This window comes from Rhincodon typus, chromosome 10, assembly GCF_021869965.1.
Source record: "Rhincodon typus isolate 14 chromosome 10, sRhiTyp1.1, whole genome shotgun sequence".
Lineage (NCBI taxonomy): Eukaryota > Metazoa > Chordata > Chondrichthyes > Orectolobiformes > Rhincodontidae > Rhincodon > Rhincodon typus.
The window spans coordinates 78,901,237-78,921,596 of NC_063341.1; the positions used below are offsets into that span (position 1 = coordinate 78,901,237).

Sequence of the window (20,360 nt, forward strand, 5' to 3'; positions counted from 1 at the left end):
AGCAGTCACTTTGTTGGGGTTTTTTTTACAGACCCCCTAATAGTTGCAGAGAAGTGGAGGAGTGGATTGGGAGGAAGATACTAGAAAGGTGCAGAAGTCACAGGGTTGTAGTCAGAGGTGACTTCAACTTTCCAAATATTGATTGGAAACATTTTAGTTGTAATAGTCTAATGGAGCGGATTTTGTCCAGTGCGTTCAGGAAGGATTCCTGACACAGTATGTCAATAGACCAACACGAGGAGAGGCCACTTTGGATTTGGTGCTTGGCAATGAACCGGGCCAAGTGTTAGACCTGTTGGTAGGAGTGCATTTTGGCTGTAGCAATCATAACTCTGTTACTTTTACAATAGTCATGGAAAAGGATAGGTACATACAGCAGGGTAAGGTTTATAATTGGGGGAAGGGTAATTACAATTCTGTTAGGCAAGAACTGGGTAACATAAATTGGGAACAGATGCTGTCAGGGAAGAGCACTATTGAAATGTGGAGATTGTTTAAGGAATGCATACTGCGTGTGCTCGATATGTTTGTCCCGAGCAGGCAGGGAAGATGCGGTCAAGTGAGGGAGCCTTGGTTCTCAAGAGAGGTCGAACGAGTGGTTAAGAGGAAGAAGGATGCTTATGTAAGGTTTAGGAAACAAGGAACGGAAAAGGCTCTAGAGGGATACAAGTTATCCAGGAAGGAGCTGAAGAAAGGGCTTAGGAGAGCTATAAGGGGGTATGAGAAAACCTTGGCAGATACGATCAAGGAAAACTCCAAGGCTTTTTACATGTATGTAAGGAATAAGGGAATGACCAGAGAAAGGGTACGGCCAATCAAGGATTGTAAAGGGAATTTGTGCACGGAGCCTAAAGAAATAGGAGAGGTCCTGAATGAATACTTTTCTTTGGTATTCACAACTGAGAGGACTTAGTTGTAGAGCAGGACAGTGTGAAACAGGCCTGGAGGCTAGAGGAGGTCACTGTTAGTAAGGAAGATGTGCTAGGAATTTTGAGCAAGTTGAAGATAGACAAGTCCCCTGGGCTGGATGGGATTTATCCAAGGATTCTATGGGAAGCGAGGAACGAGATCGCAGGGCCTTTGGCGATGATCTTTTCGTCCTCACTGTCCACGGGTATAGTGCCGGAAGATTGGAGAGAGACAAACGTCATTCCGTTGTTCAAAAAAAGGGAATAAGGATAACCCCGGAAATTACAGGCCAATTAGTCTTACATCAGAGGTGGGCAAATTATTGGAAAGGGCTCGGAGGGATAGGATATATGATCACTTGGAAAGGCACAGTTTCATTCGTGATAGTCAGCATGGATTTGTGAGGGGTAGATCATGCCTCACAAACCTTATTGAATTCTTTGAAGAGGTGACCAAACACGTGGATGAAGGTGGAGCAGTGGATGTGGTATACATGGATTTAAGTAAGGCGTTTGATAAGGTTCCCCATGGTAGGCTCATGCAGAAGGTACGGAGGCATGGGATAGGGGGAAATGTGGCAGATTGGATTCAGAATAGGCTGACCCTTAGAAGACAAAGGGTGGCAGCGGACGGAAAATATTCAACATGGTACTCAGTTGAGTGGTGTACCACAAGGATCTGTTCTGGGTCCTCTTCTATTTGTGATTTTTGTAAATGATTTGGATGAAGGAGTGGAAGGGTGGATTAGCAAGTTCGCAGACGATACGAAGGTGGGTCGCGTTGTGGACAGTGTGGAGGGCTGTTCTAGGTTACAAAGGGACATTGATAGGATGCAGAGCTGGGCTGAGAAGTGGCAGATGGAGTTTAACCCTGAAAAGTGTGAGGTGATTCATTTTGGAAGGACAAACTTGAAAGCAGAATACAGAGTTAACGGAAAGATTCTTGGCAGTGTGGAGGAGCAGAGGGATCTTGGGGGTCATGTCCATAGTTCCCTGAAAGCTGCCACCCAGGTGGATAGAGTTGTTAAGAAGGTGTATGGTATGTTAGCTTTCATTAATACAGGGATTGAGTTCAAGGGACGTGAAGTTATGCTCCAGCTATACAAAAGCCTGATTTGGCCACATCTGGAATATTGTGTCCAGTTCTGGTCACTTCATTACAGGAAACATTAGAACATAAGAACTAGGAGCAGGAGTAGGCCGTCTGGCCCTTCGAGCCTGCTCCGCCATTCAATAAGATCATGGCTGATCCTTTCGTGGACTCAGATCCACTTACCCGCGTTCTCACCGTATCCCTTAATTCCTTTATTGTTCAAAAAAAATCTACCTTTTTTTTTAAAAAGCGTTTACTGAAGTAGCGTCAACTACTTCACTGGGCAAGGAATTCCATAGATTAACAACCCTCTGGGTGAAGAAATTCCTTCTCAGTTCAGTCCTAAATCTGCTCCCTCTAATCTTGAGGCTATGCCCTCTTGTCCTAGCTTCACCTGCCAGTGGAAACATCCTCTCTACTTCTATCTTATCTATTCCCTTCATAATTTTATATGTTTCTATAAGATCCCCCCTCAATCTTCTGAATTCCAATGAATACAATCCCAATCTACTCAGTCTCTCCTCATAAGCCAACCCCCTCAACTCCGGAATCAACCTCGTGAACCTCCTTAACCTCCTTTGCACCCCTTCCAGTGCCAGTACATCCTTTCTCAAGTAAGGAGACCAAAACTGCACACAGTACTCCAGGTGTGGCCTCACCAGCACCTTGTACAGCTGCAACATAACCTCTCTGCTTTTTATTTCAATCCCTTTAGCAATGAAGGACAAAATTCCATTTGCCTTCCTAATTACTTGTTGTACCTGCAGACCTACCTTCTGTGATTCATGCACAAGGACACCCAGGTCCCTCTGCATAGCAGCATGCTGCAACTTTTTACCATTCAAGTAATAATCCTTTTTACTATTACTCCTACCAAAATGTATGACTTCACATTTATTTACATTGTATTCCATCTGCCAGACCTTTGCCCACTCACTCAATGCATGTATGTTCCTCTGCAAAGTTTCACAGTCCTCTGCACACTTTGCTCTGCCACTCATCTTAGTGTCATCTGCAAACTTTGACACCCTACACGTGGTCCCCAGCTCCAAATCATCTATATAAATTGTAAATAATTGCAGTCCCAACACCGATCCCTGAGGCACACCACTAGTCACTGACTGCCAGCTAGAATAGCACTCATTTATCCCCACTCTTTGCTTCCTGTTAGTCAACCAATCCTCTATCCATGCTAATACTTTACCCTTAATGCCATGCATCCTTATCTTGTGCAGTAGCCTCTTGTGCGGCACCTTGTCAAAGGCCTTTTGGAAGTCTAGGTACACCACATCCACTGGGTCCCCATTGTCCACCTCGCTCGTAATGTCTTCATAGAATTCCAAAAGATTTGTCAAGCATGACCTGTCCTTCATGAACCCATGCTGCGTCTGCCCAACGGGACAATTTCTATCAAGATGCCTTGCTATTTCTTCCATGATAATAGACTCAAGCATCTTCCGCACTACAGAGGTTAAGCTAATTGGACTATAATTCCCCATCTTTTGTCTACTTCCCTTTTTAAACAGTGGCATCACATTTGCTGTTTTCCAATCTGCTGGGACTGCCCCAGAGTCCAGCGAATTTTAAAAAATTACCTCCAGTGCACCTGCTATTTCTCCCGCCATCTCTTTTAGTACCCTGGGATGCATTTCATCAGGGCCAGGAGACTTATCAATCCTTAGCTCCATTAGCTTGCCCAACACTACCTCTTCCGTAATAATGATTGTTTCCAGGTCCTCACCTACCTTCGTCTCTTTGTCAATTACTGGCATGTTATTAGTGTCCTCCACTGTGAAGACTGATACAAAATACCTGTTCAATGCCTCGGCCATTCCATCATATCCCATAACTAAATTCCCCTTCTCATGCTCTAAAGGGCCAACGTTTACTTTCGCCACTCTTTTCGTTTTATATATTTATAGAAACTTTTCCTATCTGTCTTTATATTCTATGCTAGTTTTTTTCTCATGTTCTATCTTACTTTTCCTTATAGCTCTTTTTGTGGCTTTCTGTTGACCTTTAAAGTTTTCCCAATCTTCTAGTTTCATACTGTTTTTGGCCACTTTGCATGCCTTCTCTTTCAATTTGATAGCCTCCCGTATTTCTTTAGACACCCATGGCAGATTACCCCTTTTCATTGGAATATACTTTTGCTGAGCACTTTGAAAGATTGCTTTGAAAGTCCTCCACTGCTCGTCAACTGTCCCACCATAAAATCTTTGTTTCCAGTTTACTTTAGCCAAGTCCTCCCTCATTCTATTGTAGTTCCCCTTGTTCAAGCACAGGATCCTTGTATTGGATTTTATCTTCACACTCTCCATCTGTATTCTAAATTCAATCATACTGTGATCACTCCTTCCAAGAGGATCCCTAACTATGAGGTCATTAATTATTCCTGTCTCATTACACAGGACCAGGTCTAGGATAGCTTGCTCCCGCGTTGGTTCCATTACATACTGTTCAAGAAAATTATCACGGATACACTCAACGAACTCCTCCTCAAGGCTACCCTGACCGAGCTGGTTCGACCAATCTACATGTAGGTTAAAATCCCCCATGATAATTGCCGTACCATTTTTACAGGCATTAGTTATTTCTTTGTTTATTGCCCGCCCCAATGTGATGTTATTATTTGGTGGCCTATCGACTACGCCTATCAGTGACTTTTTCCTCTTAGAATTTCTAATTTCCACCCAAATGGATTCAACCTCATTCTCCATAGAACCTATACCATCTCTCAGCACCGCCCTGATGGCGTCCTTGAATATCAGGGCTACACCACCTCCCTTACCTTCCTGTCTGTCCTTCCGAATAGTCTGGTACCCTTGGATATTTAACTCCCAGTCGTGACCATCCTGTAACCATGTCTCCGTGATGGCTACCAAATCATATTCATTCGCGATGATTTGTGCCGTTAACTCATCAACCTTGTTACGAATGCTACGAGCATTCAGGTAAAGTGCCTTTATGCTAGCTTTCTTACCCTCATGATTTCCAACATCTCTAATAATATCTCGAGTTATCCTTCCTTTTTGCTTCTTTCATAGTCTGCCTTGAACTTAAACCTTCCTGCACACATCTAACCTGCTGCTTACCTTTTTATTTACCATCATACTCCCTGTCGTTTTCCCTTCCCCCCAACTCACTAGTTTAAAGTCCTAGTGACCACCCCATTTATCCTTTTCGCTGGAACACTGGTTCCAGATCGGTTCAGGTGGAGACCGTCCCATCGGTACAGATCCCTCCGGTTCCAAAACTGATGCCAATGCCCCATGAAATGGAACCCCTCTTTCCCACACCACTCCCTTAACCACGTGTTTACTTCCCTAATTTTCTTATCCGTAAGCCAATTTGCACGTGGCTCGGGCAGTAATCCGGAGATTATGACCCTCGAGGACCTGTTCCTTAATTTCGTTCCTAGTGCTTGATAATCCCCAAACAGATCCTCCATCCTAGCCTTGCCTATGTTGTTAGTCCCATTGTGGACCACAACAACTGCATCCTCCCCCTCCCGCTCCAATATCCTTTCAAGCCGGTCAGAGATGTCCTGCACCCTGGCACCGGGCAGGCAACACACCATGCGGGACTCCCGATCCGGCTTGCAAAGGATACTATCTATCCCCCTAACGATAGAATCCCCTATAACTACCACTTGTCTATTTGCTCCCCCCTCTTGAATGGCCTTCTGCACCATGGTGCCGCGGTGAGCTGGCTCATCCTCCCCGCAGCCCTTTTCCTCATCCACACAGGGAGCAAGTATCTCGTACCTGTTGGATAAGGTCAAAAGCTGAGGCTCCTCCACTCCTGAACTCAGGATCCCCCTACCTGCCTCACTTGCAGTCACACCCTGTTGTCCCTGATCACTAACTGAATTTGAATTACTTAATCTACCAGGTGTGACTGCCTCCTGAAACAAAGCGTCCAGGTAACTCTCCCCCTCCCGGATGTGCCGCAGTGTTTGAAGCTCAGATTCCAGATCTTCAACTCTGAGCCGGAGTTCTTCCAGCAACCAACACTTGCTGCAGATGTGGAAGTGTTGGAAAAGGTGCAGAGGAGATTTACCAGGATGTTGCCTGGAATGGAGGGAAGGTTGTACGAGGAAAGGTTGAGCGCGCTAGGGCTTTTCTCGTTAGAACGACGAAGGACGAGAGGTGACTTGATAGAGGTGTACAAAATGATCAGAGGTATAGATAGCGTGGGCAGCCAGAGACTTTTTCCTAGGGTGGAGGTAGCTATTACAAGGGGTCATAGTTTTAAAGTGAGTGGAGGTAGATATAGGGGAGACGTCAGAGGTAGGTTCTTTACTCAGAGAGTGGTCGGAGCGTGGAATGCATTACTGGAGAGTGTAGTGGAGTCGGCCTCATTAGGGGCATTTAAGCGGCTATTAAATAGGCATATGGATGATAGTATAAGGTAGGGGCGGAGGTTAGATAGACCTTAGGATTAGGGTAAAAGTTCGGCACAACATCGTGGGCCAAAGGGCCTGTACTGTGCTGTACTGTTCTACGTTCTATGTTCTTTGTACTGCTGAGGCTGTATAAGGCTCTGGTTAGACCGTATTTGGAATATTGTGAGCAGTATTAGGTAAGGAAGGATGTGTAGGCATTAGATGGGTCCAGAGGAGGTTCACAAGAATGATCCATGAGATGAGGAGCAGTTGAGTACTCAGGGTTTGTATTTAATGGACTTTAAAAGGATGAGGGAGAAATTGATTGAAATTTACAGAATAATGAGAGGCCTGGATAAACTGAATGTGAAGAAGATGGTTCCACTAATAGGAGAGACTAGGACCTGAGGGCACAGCCTCAGGGTAAAGGGACAACCCTGTAGAACTGAGATGAGGAGGAATTTCTTCAGTCAGACAGTGATTAATCAGTGGAACTCATTGCTGCAGAGGGCTGTGCAGGCCAAGTCATTGAGTGTATATAAGGCAGAGATAGATAGGTTCTTGATTGGTAAGAGGATTGAGGGTTAGGGGGAGAAGGCAGGGGAAAGGGGATAAGAAATATATCAGTCATGATCAAATGGCAGAGCAGACTTGATGGGTCAAATGGCCCAATTCTGCTCCTGTATCTTTATAAAACTTTGATTAGGCCACACTTAGAGCATTGTGTTTAATTATGGTCGCCACATTACAGGAAGGAATGTGGAGGCTCTGGAGAGAGTGCAGAATAGGTATACTAGGATGCTGCCTAGATTAGAGGGTATGAGCTAAGGGGCAGGCTAGAAAAACTTGGGTTGTTTTCTCTGGAGCGGCGGAGGCTGAGAGGAGACTCGATAGAAGTTCATAAAATTATGAGATGCATATATAGGGTTCACGGTCAGAATCTTTTTCCCCGAATTGAAATGTCTAATACAAGGGCATGCATATATGGCGAGAGGCGGAAAGTTCAAAGGGATTGAGAGGGGCAGGATTCTTTTTACACTGTCACAGGTGGTGGTGGAGGCAGATACGATAAAGGCATTTAGGAGACTTTTAGGTAAGTACATGAATTTGCAAGGAATGGAGGGATATGGAGCAAGGGTAGGCAGAAGGGATCAGTTTCATTTGGCATCATGTTCAGCACAACATTGTGGACTGAAGGGCCTGTTCCTGTGCTGTAAGGTCTATCTTCTATGTATCTTACAGTCTTGTGGAATCCTCCCTTAGGGTGGAATGGGAAAAATTATCAAAAGCATTCTGCAGCTTTTAGCGTGTATACGGAGCATGGAGATTTCCATACTGTATAAAAGAAGCTTTGCTTCAGAATTTGCTTCCAACACTCCCACAGGACATAAGTACTGGCTTTGTTCCAACAAAGATTTCAAATCAACATTTAAAACTTCACTTCTAGTTGTCTGAGAATGGTACACACATCGTCAAATGCCTCACCCCAACACTCCAGAAATTTAGGTCATTGTAAACCCTACTCACCGGTGGTCTGGTTTTGTCAAATGCTCCCATTGCAATTTTGAAGCCAGCTCCCTCTCCAATGAGGACATTCTCCTTAGGTACTCGCACATCTTCAAAGACAATACCTCTGGTATCGGAGCAGCGCTGACCCATGTTAATCTCCTAGCCCAACAACATACATGTCAATATTAAAAAGATTCACATATCATGTTGAGCTAATGCATGGCCATGTTTCTCTGTCAATATTTAAAATGGTTAATTAAATGATCATTGGGCAGAGGATAGACATTACTATTTTGAAGGGATGTGTTCAAAGGTACTGAAAAGCTTCACCACTCAAACTGAGTTGATACAATGTCGAGCTGGGGGAACATGGCAGGTCATACAGCATCAGAGGGGCAGGAGAGTCGATGTTTTGGGTTGAGACCCTTCATCAGGGCTGGGGAGGGGGAAGGGAGTTCAGAAATAAAGGGACGCAGTGGGGCTGGGGGAAGGTCGGTGGCATGGTGATAGGTGGATGCAGGTCAGGGGTTGTAGAGACTGGTCAATGGGAAGGGTGGGACAGGTAGGTGAGAAGGAAGATGGACAGCTTATGTCAGGCCAAGGATACGGGGATGAGAGGGAGGTTGGACATGGGTCAAGCCAGGGGGGTGGGGAGATTTTGAATCCGGTGAATTCCATGTGGAGGTCATAGGGCTGTAGGATGCCAAGGCAGAATGTAAGGTGTTGTTCCTCCAATTTACGTGTGGCCTCACTATGACATTGGAGGCGGCCAAGATGGACATTTCACCCAGGGAGTAGGACAGGGGAGTTAAATGGTTAGCAACCGGAAGGTGGTGTCGAATGCTGCGTACAGAGCGCAGATGCTCCGCGAATCAGTCACCGAGTCTGCGCTTGGTCTCTCAATGTAGAGGAGACCACATTGGGAGCAACGGATACAATAGACCAGGTTAGAAGACGTACAGGTGAATCCCTGTCAGATCTGGAATGATTATTTGGGGTCTGGGACGGAGGTGAGGGGGGAGGTTTAGGGGCAGGTGCGGCACTTCCTGCGGTTGCAGGGAAAGGTGCCGGGTGCGGTGGGGTTAGTGGGGAATGTGGAGCAGATGAGGGAGTCATGGAGTGAGCAGTCCCTACGAAAGGCAAAATGGGGGTGGGGAGGGAACTATCTCTTTGGTGGTGCGGTCTGATTGTAGGCGGCAGAAGTGGCAAAGGATAATGTGTTGGATTTGGAGATTGGTGCGGTAGTATTTGAGGACCAGGGGAGCTCTATCCTTATTGGTGTTGGGGGAAGGGGACTTGAGGGCAGAAGTGCAGGTAATACTGGAGATGCATTTGAAGGCATTATGAATCACCAGAGAAGGGTAGTTTACGGTCCTTGAAGTAGGAGATCATCTGGAATGGCTGGGAGTGGAACGTTTCATCCCAGGAGTAGATGCAGCGGAGGAGGTGGAATTGTCAGAATGGGATCACATTTTTGCAAGAGGGTGGGTGACAGGAGGTAGCTATGGGAGTCAGTTGGGTGTGAAATGGATGTTGCTGCTGAGATGGTTACCAGAGATGGAAACAGAGGGGTCCAGGAAGGGGAGGGAGGTGTCAGAGTTGGTCCAGGTGAATTTGAGGTTGGGGTGAAAGATGTTAATAAAGTTGATGAGCTGTTCAAACTCCTCATAAGAGCATGAGCCAGCGCTGATAGTCATCAACGTGGCAGAGGAAGAGGTGAGGGATGGTACCAGTGTAGCTGCAGAAGACAGACTGTTCCATGTATCCTACAAAGAGGCAGGCATAGCCCAAACCCACACAGGTGCCCACAGCCACCCCTTCAGTTTGTAAAAAGTGGGAGGAGCGAAAGGAAAAGTTGTTGAGGGTGAGGACAAGTTCCGTCAAGCGGATGAGTGTGTGTCGGTGGAGGGGGACTGGGTGAGCCTAAGGGAGAGGAAGAAACAGGACTATTTGCACGCCAAACAGCGAAAGCAGCAAGTGATAGATGGAGCTAAGCAATCCCTCAAGCAACAGATCAAATCTAAGCTCTGCAGTCCTGCCACATCCAGTCTTGAACGGTGGTGGACAATTAAACTCCTCACTGGAGGAGGAGGCTCCGCAAATATCGCCATCCTCAATGATGGAAGAACCCAGCACATCAACGCAAAAGACAAGGCTGAAGCATTCACAGCAATCTTCAGCCAGATTTGCCTGGTGCTGCATGCCCTCCTGCACTCTCCATTGAACCAGGGGTGATCCCTTGGCTTTATGGTAATGGTTGAGTGGGGGATATGCCAGGCCACGAGGTTACAGATTGTGCTGGGGTATAATTCTGCTGCTGTTGATGGCCCACAGCGCCTCATTGAAGCCCATTCTTGAGGTGCTAGATCAATTCAAAGACTGTCCCATTTAGCACAGTGAATGTGCCACACAACACAACGGAAGTTATTCTCAGTGTGAAGGCGGGACTTTGTTTCCACAAGGACTGTGCGATGGCCACTCTTACCGATACTGTCATGAGACAGTTGGCCCAATTTTGGCACTAACTCCAGACGTTAGTGAGGAGGACTTTGCATGGTTGACAGGGCTGTTTCTGCCATTGTCTTTTCCGGTGCCTAGGTCGATACCTGGTGATCCATCTGGTTTCATTTCTTTGAGACTTTTTAGCAATTGGTACAACTGAGTGGCTTGCTAGGCCATTTCAGAGGGCAATTGAGAGTCAACCACATTGATGTGGGTCTGGAGTCACGTGTAGGCCACAGTAGGCGAGGGTGGCAGATTTCCTCCCCTGAAGGACATTAGTGAACGAGATGGGTTTTTCCAACAATCAGTAATGATTTCATGGTGATCAGTAGATTCTTAATTCCAGACTTTTTTTTTAAGTTTTGAATTCAGATTCCATCTTCTGCCGTGGTGGGATTCAAACCCGGATCCCCAGGACATTAGCTGGGTTTCTGGATTAATAGTCTAGTGATAATATCACTAGGCCATCGCCTACCCCCGCCTCCCACCTTAAAAATATGCCGAGTTTTGAACTCTCCCACTCTAGGGTAAAGACCTTTGCTTTCATCTTATCTATGTCCTTCATAATTTTATAAACCACTATAGGGTCACCCGTGAACCTCCTATGCTCCAGCAAAAAAAAGTTCCAGCCTATCCAGCCCCTTCTTATACGTCAAGCCCTTCAGTCTTGGCAACATCCTGGTAAATCTTTTCTGAGCCCTCTCCAGTTTAATAATATCCTTCCTATAACATGGTGACCAACACTGCACAGTACTCCAGAACAGGCCTCAACAATGTCCTGTACACCCTCACCATGACGTCCCAACTACTATGCTCAAAGATCTGAGCAAAAAAGGCAAGCATGCTAAATGCCTTCTTAACCAACCTGTCTACCTCTGACGCAAATTTCAAAGAATTATGTACCTGAAACCCTAGGTCTCTCTGTTCTACAATACTGCCAAGGGCCCTACTATTAATTGCATAAGTCCTGTCCTTGTTTGTTTTACAAAAATGCGATATCTCTCATTTATCCAAATTAAACTCCATCTGCCACTCCTCAACCCATTGACCCAATTGATCAAGATCCCTTAGATAACCTTCTTCACTATCTACAATGCAACCAATTATTGTGTCATCCGCAAACTTACTAACCGTGCCTCCTATATGCTCATCTAAATCATTCATAAAAATAATAAATAAAAGTGCACCCAGTACCGATCCCTGTGGAACACCGCCGGTCACAGGCTTCCAGTCCGATAAAGAAACCTCCACACCCTGTCTCCTACCACCAAGCCAATTTTATATTGAATTGGCAAGATCACCCTGAATCGCAAGTGATCTAACTTTCGTCTACCATGCCAAACCTTATCAAAGGTTTTACTAAAGTCCATGCAACCAACATCAACCGTTTGGCTGTCAATTGTTTTGGTTACTTCCTCAAAAAACTAAATCAAGTTCATGAGACACAATTTCCCTTGCACAAAGCCATGCTGACTATCCCTAATCCATCTTACTGCTCTAAATGCATGTAAATCCTATCTTTCAGAACCAGCTCTGACAACTTACCCACCACCGTTGTCAGACTTACAGGTCTGTATATTCCAGGATTCTCCTTACAGCCTTTCTTAAATAAAGGCACAACATTAGCCATCCTCCAGTCCTCCAGCACCTCATCTGTCGTTCTGTACAAATACAAATATTTCTGCAAGGGGTCTCACAGTTTCTTCCCTAACTTCCCACAACATCCTGGGGTATACTTGATCAGGTCCCAGAGATTGTAGTATGGCGCACTGACCTCTACATCGCCGAGGCCGGACGCCAACTCTCCGACACCTCCTCCTACCGCCCCCTTGATCATGACCCCACCCCTGAGGACCAAACCATCATCTCGCAAGCCATCCACAACCTCATCACCTCAGGTGACCTCCCACCCACGGCCTCCAACCTCATCGTTCCCCAACCTCGCACTGCCCGCTTCTATCTCCTTCCCAAAATCCACAAACCTGAATGCCCTGGTCGACCCATTGTCTCCGCCTGCTCCTGCCCCACCGAACTGATCTCCAACTATCTCGACTCCATTTTCTCCCTCTTGGTCCAGGAACTCCCTACCTATGTCCGGGACACCACCCACGCCCTCCACCTCCTCCAGAACTTCCAATTCCCCGGTCCCCAACACCTCATCTTTACCATGGATGTCCAGTCCCTCTACACCTGCATTCCCCATGCAGATGGCCTTAAGGCCCTCCGCTTCTTCCTGTCCCGCAGGCCCGACCAGTCCCCCTCCACTGATACCCTCATCCGCTTAGCCGAACTCGTCCTCACATTCAACAACTTCTCTTTCAATTCCTCCCACTTCCTACAGACAAAGGGGGTAGCCATGGGTACCCGCATGGGCCCAAGCTACGCCTGCCTCTTTGTAGGTTACGTGGAACAATCCCTCTTCCGTACCTACACCGGCCCTAAACCCCACCTCTTCCTCCGTTACATTGATGACCGTATCGGCGCCGCCTCGTGCTCCCACGAGGAGCTCGAACAGTTCATACACTTCACTAACACCTTCCACCCCAGCCTTAAGTTTACCTGGACCATCTCTAACATCTCTCTCCCCTTCCTGGACCTCTCTGTCTCCATATCGGGCAACCACCTGGAAACCGATATTCATTTCAAGCCCACCGACTCCCACAGCTACCTAGAATACTCCTCCTCCCACCCACCTTCCTGCAAAAATGCTATCCCCTATTCCCAATTCCTTCGCCTCCGCCGCATCTGCTCCCAGGATGAGGCATTCCACTCCCGTACATCTCAGTTGTCCTCGTTTTTCAAGGACCGTAACTTCCCCTCCTCGGTGGTCGAGAACGCCCTCAACTGTGTCTCCCACATCTCCCGCACCTCATCCCTCACACCCCGTCCACGCAATAAGAACCAAAAAAGAATCCCCCTCGTCCTCACGTACCACCCCACCAACCTCCGGATCCAACGCATCATCCTCCGACACTTCCGCCATCTGCAATCCGACCCCACCACCAAAGACATCTTTCCCTCCCCACCCTTATCTGCTTTCCGGAGGGACAACTCTCTCCGTGACTCCCTTGTCCGCTCCACACTCCCCTCCAGCTCCACCACACCCGGCACTTTTCCCTGCAACCGCAGGAAGTGCTACACCTGCCCCCATACCTCCTCCCTCACCCCCATCCCAGGCCCCAAGAAGACTTTCCACATCAAGCAGATGTTCACCTGCACATCTGCCAATGTGGTATACTGCATCCGCTGTACCCGGTGTGGCTTCCTCTACATTGGGGAAACCAAGCGGAGACTCGGGGACCGCTTTGCAGAACACCTACGCTCGGTTCGCAATAAACAACTGCACCTCCCAGTCGCGAACCATTTCAACTCCCCCTCCCATTCCTCAGACGACATGTCCATCCTGGGCCTCCTGCAGTGCCACAACGATGCCACCCGAAGGTTGCAGGAACAGCGACTCATATTTCGCTTGGGAACCCTGCAGCCCAATGGTATCAATGTGGATTTCACAAGTTTCAAAATCTCCCCTCCCCCTACCGCATCCCAAAACCAGTCCAGCTCGTCCCTGCCTCCCTAACCTGTTCTTCCTCCCACCTATCCCCTCCTCCCACCTCAAGCCGCACCTCCATCTCCTACCGACCAACCTCATCCCGCCCCCTTGACCTGTCCGTCCTCCCTGGACTGACCTATCCCCTTCCTAACTCCCTACCTACACTCACCTTTCCTGGCTCCATCCCCGCCTCTTCGACCTGTTTGTTTCCTCTCCACCTATCCTCTCCTGTATCCCTCTTCTATCCACCTCCCACTCTCTCCCTATTTATTTCAAAACCCCCTTCCCCTCCCCCTTTTCTGATGAAGGGTCTAGGCCCGAAACGTCAGCCTCTCTGCTCTTATGATGCTGCTTGGCCTGCTGTGTTCATCCGGCCCTGCACCTTGTTGTCTCAGATAAACACTGACATTGTCAGCAACAAAGGAAAAAATAATCTCTCTCTCCCGGGTATATATAGAGTCATAGAGATGTACAGCATGGAAATAGACCCTTACGTGACTCAGTTTGAAATAGTCTTCTGGTATAGTGAGACTTATTTAAATGGATTATTTTCTTTGAGGGACTTTAGTCAGTTTAGCAGGATTTTTTTGCACAACATTGCTACCTTTAAACTTGTGCCTTTCATATTTCAAGCAAATGCCAGTCATCCTCGCAGGCAGTGAGGAACAGCAGAAGAAGTACTTGGGACGAATGACTGAGGCTCCGTTGATGTGTGTGAGTGTAGCTAAATATAATGGTTCACAAAATCATTCACTGCAAAAACAAAATCCTCTGTAAACACCTATAGCTAATGGAGTTCTTCTCCCTTCTCAGGCATACTGTGTGACAGAACCCGGTGCTGGCTCCGATGTAGCTGGCATCAAGACCAGAGCAGAGAAAAAGGGTGACGAATACATCGTTAATGGTCAGAAGATGTGGATCACAAATGGTGGCAAAGCTAACTGGTGCGTTTCCAACTCTGTTGAGTTCTCCAAATTATAATAACTTGAATTATTATTATCAGGGGATGATTCAGGTGAGGAGGCTAGTTAGTCCATCATGCCTGCATCAGTTCATTGAAAGCACTACAAACATAACTCCTCTGGCCTCTTCTGTTACCACCACTAGCTTCCCCAGCCCACCTACCCCCAAATTGTTGCAAATTCTTTCCTGATTATGCAGAACTTGATTATTACTGAAGAGAGAGGCATGCTGTCAAATCTTTTCACTTTGCAGTTACCAGGGCACAATTGCAAGAATACCAAATCTTTTTAAAAATACAAAACAAGTCATACTGCAAAGAAGTGGGTGTTGATTGTTTGCCATGGACTCTGACTTATAGAGTTGTCGCCATGGCAAACACACCAGGGAGCAGTTAACTGCTAAACTTTTGTTTGAATTCAAACCAGGCAAATTGACTTTCGTCAAAGCATTGCTGTAGGGAGTACACCAGGGAATACCTGCCTGATAAGCCGTTTGTCATTTGGAAAGAGCAAGCAGTGGCTACCATTGCTTTTTTAAATTCATTCATGGGATGAGGGCGATGCTGGCTGGGCCCAACATTTATTGCCCATCCCTAATTGCCCAGAGGGCAGTTAAGAATCAACGACATTGCTGTGTGTCTGGAGTCACATGTAGGCCAGACCAGGTAAGGAAATCATTTTCCTTCCCTAAAGGACATCAGTGAACCAGTTGGGTTTTTCTGACAGTCGACAATGGATTCATAGACTCTTAATTCCAGATATTTATTGATTTCAGATTCCACCATCTGCCATGCATTGTTTCTAACTCAGGTCCCCAGAACATTACCTGCGTCTCTCGATTAACAGTCCAGAGCTAGGTTGTTGCCAATCCTTGCATAATAGTGTAAAACAGCTAGCTTCATTCATTGCTCAAATTTTGAAATAATTTGCTCTTCCAGTGTAGTCTGAGGTAGACTTGGAATTTTTCTGGACCAGACATCACAATTTTAGGCCCCTGCATGAGTTTGCACTATATACAGTGAGCAGTGAACTGATTGGGGAGCCTACTTAGACATCAAACTTGCCCAGTGAGCAATGGCTCAGGCCATGATTACTGATCTTATAGTGTGTGGAACTGTAGGAATCCGAACATGCACATTGACTAGTGAATGTGGGCTTACAGTCAACAGTAGCGGAGAACATGTTAATGGCTTTCTCAACAAGATAGGGAGCTGTGTTGACTGCTGCATTTCAAATGTTAATTTGAGTACAGAATGCAGACCATTGAAACGTGAGGAAATTCTTCCATACAGCTGCTGATTCAAGTATAGCAAACCTATCTGTGTATTGAAAATATGCGAAAGGTAGGAGGTGAGGTGTTCTTCCATCGATGATGCAGTTAATTCCAGATATTTGTATAAAGAGCATAACGTGGGGTTGAGATAGATTAGCCATTATCTTACTGTATAGTGGAGCAGATTCAAGTGGCTCTTCTTATTAGTTACATTCTTCTTTTGCTAGAAATTGTCTGTCAAGGTGAAGAAGTTCTCTGGAAGATTTCTTCACTGTTTAATTGTCACAATGATTTGATCAGCAACTCCCCACCCTCTCCAGACAGGTATACCAAGGCATTTCATGTACAAGATGCAAAGCAAGAAGAGTGGTGGGTGCATGGAATGCACTGCCAGCAGTGGTAGTAGAGTCAGATACATTAAGGACTTTTAAGCGACCCTTGGACAGGCACATGGAGGACAGTAAAATGTAGGGTATGCAGGGTAGATTGGTCTTAGTAGGATAATAGGTCGGCACAACATTGTGGGCCGAAGGGCCTGCACTGTCTGTACTGTTCGATGTTCACGCAGATACAAAGACTTCCAGTATGTCCTGTCTAGTAATTCCCAGTTTAGTAATAAAATTAAGTTGTCAATTACTGTGGGAATGGCAACATTCAATAAGAGGTTTAAAGGAACCTTCATAGTCCACATTTGGGCTTACTCAGAATAAAAGGCCTGGTCTAATTAAACACATCTCCAGAATAGATTTGATACTTGGAATGTCATTATCCGTGGTTTGGGAGCTGATACTGTTGTCAGGAGAGTGAGTGAAATGGAAGCTTGAAAGATTTCAACGGAAGAGTTCCAAAGAGGTTTATTCTTTGGCTCCTAGAATTATATTTTCTGGAAATTGCAGATTGATAAATGAATATATTTGTTCTTCTTGTATTACAGTAACTTAATCTCTATCCCTTTCCAAGGAAAGAGGGATGATAGTGAATCTCTCACTTTCGACCTGCATCTTTTACTCGTTTTTTTCCTGTTTCTCTCCTTTCACTGTTTGTCTGTCTGTATCGGTCTCTCCAGCTGCTGCCCCCAACCTGCGCTGGCTGTTCAAAAGAGCTCACTGGTTACATCACAAAAGTTGCAGAGGAGGTTTACCAGGATGCAGCCAGGGGTGAAGTATTTGGCTATGAGGAGTTCTGGAAAAGTCAATGCTACTTTTTGTAGAACAGGCGAGATTTAAAAGTGATTGAGTTGAGGTTTTGAAAGAATATATAAATAAAATCTATTCCCAGTGGCAGATCAATAAACAGAGGCAATAGATTTAAAATAATGGGGGAAAGACTAGGAGAGGGAGGAGGAACAATTTTACATTCCATTGTTGACAGCTGGGAACCTCTTACCAAGGAGCTTGTGGGAGCTGATTCCATAAATAATTGCAAAAGGAGTTGGCTAGGTAGCTGACAAAGAACTGCAGGGTTATGAACAGAAAGCAGGGATGTGGGTCTTTCTAAGAGGCAGTATGTGAGATGGGCTGAATGGCCTTCTGCATAGACCCATTCTCCCCTGCTGTTTTTTCATAAACCTGTAAACGTTGGCTTCTCCAGATTTTATCCAGCTCCTTTTTATTATTGAATCTGCTTCTGTTGTACGTTCAGGCAGCATGTTTCCTGTCATCATGAAAATAAAATCCCTCTCTATTCCATTTCTGGCTCTTTTATGAATCAAATCTGAGTCCTTTGATCACAGACACTTTTGTCAGTGGAACCACCTTGGCCTTATTTATTCTTACGTAAACCCTTCAAAATTCTGAACATTTTTATTAAATCTCCCCTTCAGCATCTTCAATCTGCAGGGAAGCCAAACTGAGGTCAAACCAAATGGGACAAAGCTCCAGTGGTGGCAAAATGAGACTTCTGAGCTTCGAGCAGCTGCTGGTTAGCACAACCTGGAGGCTCCGCACAAAGATCTGTGATCAATCGAAGCCCTCTAAACCAATTTTTAATTTTGTTTTTTTTTGCCAAGAATGGATCTGTTGAAGCAATGTGAGGATCTGTCTCTGTTGTACGGCCATAAAAAATAGGAACAGGAGTAGGCAGTTCAGCCCTTGAGCCTGCTCTGCCATTCCTCGCATTCACTTTCATTCCCATTTCCTATAATACTTGAATCCTGGATTGATGAAGGATCTGCAAGGAAAACAATCCCAGATTCTAGTTCTTTTGATATGACTGTTCTCTCATCCCCGGTCTCTCAGAATTACAGAATTATTAAGCACAGGAGGTGGTCATTTGGCCCATTATGCCATATCAACTGTCCAAATGAGCATCTTGGCTTATGCCATCCTCGTGTTTTTTATCCCTGTAACCCTGCAAATTGTTTCTATTTAAATATTGCCTCAATTGAACCTGCCTGCACCACCTTCCAGGTAGTGCATTCAAGATCCAGAATAATCACTGTGTGGAAAGGATTTTTTTTCTCATCTCTCATTTGCTTCTTTTGCAAATCAGTTTAAAGCTGTGCCCTGTTGTTTTTGGTCCTGTTCCAGTAAATCTCCCCCATACTCTCTCCAAGGCCATGGTATTCTTCTTACAATGTGGTGCCCAGAATTGAACATAGTCAACCAGCTGGGGGCTAACCAGTGATTTATGAAGGTTTATATTTCTGGGATAGCTCCTTTTTTTTAAAAAAAAAAAAAAGTTTTGGGACTCCAAGTGAAACTGCAAGCTTTATCTACAGCCATAATGTGAAATAACATTTTTTGGGAGTTTTGGAATGGAATCTCCCAGTCAGAGTTGGAGGATGGTGGCATCTCTAGGGGCAAGTAAACAATCTGAAGCTGAGCAATCTCCAGGATGTTGCAGCTTCTCTTTAACAACTTGCTCAGGAGAGTGGCTTGACCAGGGTCTGGACCTATTATAGTATGCCCTTCAGCATTTTGGACACTGAAAGAGGAAAGAAAAACACCTAATTGTAGCAAATAAGTTTATTTAAAAAAAGAAAATTGGGAGTGGGTCATTTGCAAATAGTTGATCATTTCTAAATGTTTGTTTTGCTCCAGGTATTTTCTCCTTGCTCGTTCGGATCCAGATCCCAAAGCTTCTGCAGGCAAGGCTTTCACTGGCTTCATTGTAGATGCTGACTCTCCTGGAATCCAAATTGGAAGAAAGGTAATTGGCGTGTGCTTGTATGCAGAAATGTTTCAATGATTCAAGAATTGACTGGAGTAAACTATTCATAAGAACATAAGAACTAGGAGCAGGAGTAGGCCGTCCGGCCCTTCGAGCCTGCTCCGCCATTCAATAAGATCACGGCTGATCTTTTCGTGGACTCGGATCCACTTGCCCGCGTTCTCACTGTATCCCTTAATTCCTTTATTGTTCAAAAAAAATCTACCTTATCTTTAAAAACGTTCACTGAAGTAGCGTCAACTACTTCATTGGGCAAGGAATTCCATAGGTTAACAACCCTCTGGGTGAAGAAATTCCTTCTCAATTCAGTCCTAAATCTGCTCCCTCTAATCTTGAGGCTATGCCCTCTTGTCCTAGCTTCACCTGCCAGTGGAAACTTCCTCTCTACTTCTATCTTATCTATTCCCTTCATAATTTTATATGTTTCTATAAGATCCCCCCTCAATCTTCTGAATTCCAATGAATATAATCCCAATCTACTCAGTATCTCCTCATAAGCCAACCCCCTCAACTCCGGAATCAACCTAGTGAACCTCCTTTGCACCCCTTCCAATGCCAGTACATCCTTTCTCAAGTAAGGAGACCAAAACTGCACACAGTACTCCAGGTGTGGCCTCACCAGCACCTTGTACAGCTGCAACATAACCTCTCTGCTTTTAATCTCAATCCCTTTAGCAATGAAGGACAAAATTCCATTTGCCTTCCTAATTACTTGTTGTACCTGCAGACCTACCTTCTGTGATTCATGCACAAGGACACCCAGGTCCCTGTGCATAGCAACATGCTGCAACTTTTTACCATTTAAGTAATAATCCTTTTTACTATTATTCCTACCAAAATGTATGACTTCACATTTATTTACAATGTATTCCATTTACCAGACCTTTGCCCACTCGCTCAATGTATCTATGTTCCTCTGCAAAGTTTCACAGTCCTCTGCACACTTTGCTCTGCCACTCATCTTAGTGTCATCTGCAAACTTTGACACCCTACACGTGGTCCCCA

General features: G+C 45.6%; 1 protein-coding gene across 1 annotated transcript in view; it reads right to left on the minus strand.

Annotated features, from left to right (window-relative positions):
* acadm (acyl-CoA dehydrogenase medium chain) overlaps nt 1–20,360 on the minus strand; it is a gene marked incomplete at its 5' end in the record, with an annotated part of 50,060 nt that overhangs the window by 15,016 nt on the left and 14,684 nt on the right. Inside the window, 2 exons of the mRNA XM_048601571.1 lie at nt 7,916–8,056; nt 14,769–14,917. Of these exons, the coding sequence (XP_048457528.1) occupies nt 7,916–8,056; nt 14,769–14,917 (290 nt within the window). The remainder of the gene's footprint in view (nt 1–7,915; nt 8,057–14,768; nt 14,918–20,360) is intronic.